This window comes from Callospermophilus lateralis, chromosome X (genome assembly GCF_048772815.1).
Source record: "Callospermophilus lateralis isolate mCalLat2 chromosome X, mCalLat2.hap1, whole genome shotgun sequence".
Lineage (NCBI taxonomy): Eukaryota > Metazoa > Chordata > Mammalia > Rodentia > Sciuridae > Callospermophilus > Callospermophilus lateralis.
This window is the reverse complement of record NC_135325.1, coordinates 100,473,551-100,479,550: the sequence shown is the minus strand read 5'-3', so window position 1 is coordinate 100,479,550 and position 6,000 is coordinate 100,473,551. Positions and strand designations below refer to the sequence as shown.

Sequence of the window (6,000 nt, the reverse complement as noted above, 5' to 3'; positions counted from 1 at the left end):
AAGGTAGATCTCTCTCTCATTCTTTCAGTACTCTCTGCTAGTTTCCTTCCTAGCAGTTAGTACAAATTTATTTTGTTTTCTACACTGGATCTGAGGGAAGGACCTTTAACGTGTGCCTGGCACACAGTAGGCACTCAAATGTATACTTAATAAACAATGAAGACAGTTCAAAATTTGTTCAACACATACCAGATTAAAAAAAAAAAAATCAAAGCAATAATTGTTACAGGTTCTTATTTTAAAGTAATAACCCACTTAGGGATTTAGTCTCATTTAAAAATACATATGATTTATTAAAAATATAAAGTGATGTTGTTTTCTATAAATATTCCCACTCAAGCACATTAAAAAATGTAATAGATATAATTTGTAAACCATTTAAAGCCACCCTCCCCCTTTAATTACAAGAGATAAAACATACAACATACTGTAGGTTTATTTTTATTCAAAAAGTTACTGTCTCAAGACATAAATACAAATCAGAAAACAGTACAATTAGGACAATAGAATGTGGAGGACAACAGGTTAGAGTAATATATAAAACATTTTTTAGCTGGTTGAAAACAAAGCTGTAAGAACTGCTTTCACAAAGAAGTACTCCTTTCAAGAGTGAGGAAAAAATCAACTTAGGTTTAAAATCATATATACAGTCCTCTCAGCAGTTCTAGTAAATGCAGTGGTGTGTAAAACAACATATGCAATACTTTTGCACATAACAATATTTGTTGATGGAAAATCTGTTAGACAAGTCTGTTTTCATTTGTTATTAACCATGATTTAATAAAATAATTGTATTTCATCATGATCTTTTAGCTAACCTATGGTTTTTGGCTACCACAGCCCAATGCTTGTTGATTTCTGAATCTAAAAACTGGAAGCCTTTTGGTATTCACCCATCAGAAGATATTCTTGTATTGCAAGCATATTAAGGCATGGAATGATTAAAATAATATACCTCAAGAACTGAGAGACGACTGACAAAAGATAGATACACATGTAATATAAGTTAATATTTTGTTTTAAACGATGTCTAGCTGCCTAAGCCTCGCAAAATGAGTTGATGTCAAAATGGCAAGTAGCCACTTTCTGTTTGAAACTAATTCATTTGTGAAAGGACATAAAATGAAGTTTAAAGCTTAGCTTTCAAAGAATATTATGGGTTATGAATTCTATTATCCCATCTAATTTACATACAGAGGAAATGTACTGTAACCTGTTAGAAGTATCTTTAACCTGAAGACTGCTTGCAAAGACAGATAGATAAAACAATATAAAATACAAATTTAAAAATCATTTTAAAGCATGAACACTCATGCTTTTCTATTTTTAAACATTGTTAAACTTTCAATATATTTCTGAAACCTCATAATTTTAAGTTGGAATTTAAAAGTAAGAAAAAACTAAACAAACTGCGCAATTATAAAATCAGCACCAATTTATATATATATATAATTTTATTTAAAATTTAGATCCCTATTCCCACACTCTAATAAGCTGTATAATTTTTGTTTAGAATTTTTCTGCAAACATACTACAATAAGCTTCTTTTATTTGGAGACAAAATACAGTGGCACTACTGGAAGGAATATCACAACATTACATTTTTATCTTAAAGGACAAGCAAACTTTCAGGGTTGATAGTGGGATAAGCATGTTTGAGACTGGTTACCTTCTGGCAGTTCACTGCATCTGGATAGTTCTGAAAAGTATAGAGAAGCTCTTGGATTTTAAAAATATCTTAAAATACATTTTAGATGAAAAAATTGTAAAAGTTCTGCTTATAAGTTTAACTTTTCTCCACAATTACAATATTTAAAACAAACTTTTGTTGATTGATGTTTTAAGCATTTAAATTTAGAATGCTAAAAACAATTCTATCCTACAATTTCAGGGTCAGGGAATAAATTCATCCTTAACATTTCTTAGATGTAAACAGAAATCCAGCAGAGGTCATCATTAATTAGTACAACCAGTAAATAAATGTGAGAGGATTCTTATCTGTACCAAATGCCTCTTCAGATTGTTATATTTTTTTTTAAAAAAAGCATGAAATAATTGATTTAAAAGCCAACTAACAGCGCATAAATAAAATATTTACTTTCTAAGAAAAACTGTAGCTTATCATCAAATTGTTTACTTGTCCTTTACTTTTTTCAGGCAAACAAAACTGCCCCTCAATGCACTTGGATCTTGGTAAGCATAAGCGTGTCATATTCTCCTTAGAGAAAAATCTGTACAGAATTTCACTGTATCTACCACACTTTTATTTTAAAATTTCCTCTTCCACTTAGAAAATGACTTCACCACAGATTTATTTGTGTACTGGTATTAAAACATTGACACCCCAAGAACCTAATGAGAGAGGGAAAAAAAAAATCTTGTTAAAATAGTCATTCATTTCTTAATAAAAGTCTGTAAACATTACATTAATACTTTACTAATATTATGTTAAATAACATCAATAAAACCATTTGATTATTAATTTCAAAGTTAAAGTAACCATTAATAAATAATGAAATAACTATATTAGGACTAATCAAGATGCCAATTATCTCACAAATAAAACTAAGAATAGGAGAGAAAAAAAAAAAACTAAGAATAGGGACCTTGGCTTAATTTTGTTTATATATACCATTAAATGCCCTGAACAAAGTAAGGTACTCAACATTTGTTAAAAAAACAAATGAACACACTTTCTGACATATATTTCTGGCACAGGTTCACTGCAAAGAGTTTAAGAAAATATTTTACAAACTTGTCCACTTGCAGTCTGAAGTGGGTATAGTTTTTAAAAAGGCAATTGAACATGCAACTCCCCCCCAAAAATCCAAGAATAAATAGACAATAAAAAGCTTTCTTTAGAATTAAATGTTGCCTGAATTAATGAACAGAACTATAAATGTTTTAAAAAATCAAATAAGGTGAAATCTAGGCAAAATGACATATTGGTAGGTACTTTTCTATATATTCCAGTTGGGAAAAGCATGTTAGGTAGGTGAAATCTAATAATTACTTGTCACCAAAAATAAAAGCAGATGATGAATGGAGTAACTCCCTTATTCATTAAACCAGAGCAGCACCTAATTTTTGGCATAATACTGTTAGATATTTCGATTAAATTCTAGCACTTATTATGCCAATTAAGCAATATTTTAGAATACTATAATGAACTAGTTAGAACTGCTATCAAAGCCAGAGGTAACGAGCTGAGATTGAGATCACAAAGGGCTTTTACTTGTAAGTTAAATCTTATTTGACCAAGTCAGAATGCATGAATTGTTAAAGGAACTGTGTATTTTCAGACCAGGAAAACAAATATCAATGTGATTGAAGCTTTGCTGTAATGAATTATCAACTCAAGTGTTCATCCCCTGACTTCCCCTCTCCTCCAGGAAGTTTCAGGGTTCTCTTTTATTAAAAGTCAGAGTTTGGGTAGTTAGGATGATTCCACTAAAGAGACCTAGCCCTTCTAGCTAAAACATTGAAAGGTCTGATAGTTAATGAAAAGATAAATCTTAATTAGCTTATTCTTAGTGTAGAATGACGATGAACTCAAGTTCTTTCCAGAGTGCCTAACTAGAAAGCACCTGAATACCTGAAATTCTTTTTGCTGTTTTACACAGACTAGGTCATAACTAGATTTTCTTGAGACCAGTAAACTAGCTTTATTATACTAAACTCTTCTTTTGAGCAATTTTATACTACAGATAATTCCATTAAAAGAATTTCAAAACAGGAAAAAAGTGACACACTCTTTTCTGTGCTAATACAAATTGAGTTTTTGATGTTGACATTAATAAACATTTACTTAAATATACAAATATCAAACTTTGGCATGTTGTATCAATACTGGCAGAAAATAACCACTACACATGGATGAAACAATTTTGTTTCCAAATATAAAAACAACTATACCATAAATCTAGAATCCTATGTATATGTAACTCCAAAATGATATGCTTAGAGTTTTTATATTATTACTCCTAGATGATGTGAAAATCATGTTAGGATTTACTTTTGTAATAACCTGAAGTATCTACACTAAGGTGCTTTGAGTTACTTCACTTAGAACTGAAGAATCTGAGAAATGGTCACTAAGGGATTTAAATTCCAATTATACTATTTTGATGACTCAATTATCATAGGTTTTAAAATAGATCTATGCATTAAGGCAAACAGATTTTACACTCGAACTTTTCTGTTATCCCATTTCTTGTATTATGGTTGAGACACTGTGGGGTATATATATTTAAAAGAAAAAAAAAACAAACTCATTTATTTGAAAATACACGGTCAAATATTTCTAAAGGTACCCAAACCTTTAAAGATTAGTAAGCACTCAGTTATGTGACTACTGCCATCATGTGGTAATACTACAAAACTACAGATATAGATACACGTACTCATTTCCTTATTTTAGAAGCAGAGGCAGTTAAACTTTTATCAAATTAACTACAACAACAAAAGGCTTCCCGCTTATAATATAACCAATATATAGGAGAATGTCATAAAGTTGCTATAAACAATAAATATTATTGGGTCCCTACTTCTGACCTCAAGTTTTTGTTTTCTCTAAATGTTAAATGTCAAAAAAATATATTTCTGTTTCATTATTTTAGTCATTGGAAGAACACTTTTTGAAAATACATAAAATTCTGATAACAGATTAATACATTAAAAAATACTGATCTCTTATCATAGCAATTTTGACTACAGCGAATCATTTCAATTTCCTAATTTTCTTTGTGATTCATCTAAATGAGATCTGATTTTAGTTTTGATAAATATAAAATAGTAGAGACAGCATGAGATTATAAAATCAAAAGAACTGACATCAAATTATTACTCTGATACTTATTAGTTGTATAACTCTTCCTTAGTCACTAAACTACCTATTTGGTCTCAGTTTGCTTGGGTATAAAAGTGAGAATCCCACCATCTTTCTCACAAGGTTACTGCAAGGATCAAAATAAATCATGCCTAGCATAGTGTCAGGAACATAAGCTCTTATTTCAAAGTGATAGTCCAAATGCACTAGAATATGCATTACTTAAGGACAGGGAGAGTGTCTTGTGCATTTAACACCAACTTCCAGCTCAATACTTCCACCTCAATAAAGTGTTGGACAAATGCATTTCATCATATCGGCTTGAAAAGATTCTCTTTTATCCCCCACCACAATCCTCCCTTCATGTTTTATGTAACAAATTGGGAAGATATATTCTCCTAAATTATCAAGAAAATCACCTACTTTAATATGCACTTAAACTATAAACTTAGGGATAGGATAGGTCATCTATGTACCATAAACCTTGTAACTCAAAGAATGGTCTGCAGACCTGAAGCATCAACAGCAGTTATTAAAGATGCAGAAACTCGGACCATACTCTGGACTCGCTGAAGATGAATGTAAGTCACATTTTAGTAAGAATTATGGATGATTCAAATGCACATTAGAGATTCAGAAATACTGGTTAAAAAGTTCCTAAGGAGGTCTATCCCAATATTTCTTTTTTGTACCAGGGATTGAACCCAGGGGCACTTAAAAAGCTCTTTTTTATATTTTACTTAGAGACATGGTCTTGCTGAGTTGTTCAGTGCCTCACTAAGTTGCTGAGGAATGGCCTATGATCCTCCTGCCTCAGCCTCCTAAGCTGCTGGAATTATATGTATGCACCACTGCACCAGGCTATCCAAATATTTCTGTACCTGCTGCTCTGAGTATCTTCTGAGTTAACAACTGACCTTATTAATATAATCAGGTAGTGTGAATTTGTTTGTTAAAATATTTCCAAGAGCTATCTGAAAGCAGATTGTGAGATAGGAGAAGGCAAGGAGGAAATGGTGCCTCAGAGGATGGTACAACAGTCACCTAAGTAGTGGGTGTTATGAGAAAGGAGTATAAGTAGGTGGGCATGAAAAAATGAGACGTTAAGAGCACTTAAATGATTTCTTCATCTGACAAAACCAAACACCTACTATGTTAGACAGAACTCAACA

General features: G+C 31.2%; 1 protein-coding gene across 2 annotated transcripts in view; it reads right to left on the bottom strand.

Moving 5' to 3' along the window:
* Nucleotides 1-425: 425 nt before the first annotated feature.
* Stag2 (STAG2 cohesin complex component) overlaps nt 426-6,000 on the bottom strand; it is a 125,213-nt gene continuing 119,638 nt past the window's right edge. For both annotated transcript variants that reach the window (XM_077107603.1, XM_077107604.1), the window contains one exon: nt 426-2,352. In XM_077107603.1, coding sequence (XP_076963718.1) covers nt 2,329-2,352 — 24 coding nt within the window. In that variant the 3' untranslated portion in view covers nt 426-2,328. The remainder of the gene's footprint in view (nt 2,353-6,000) is intronic.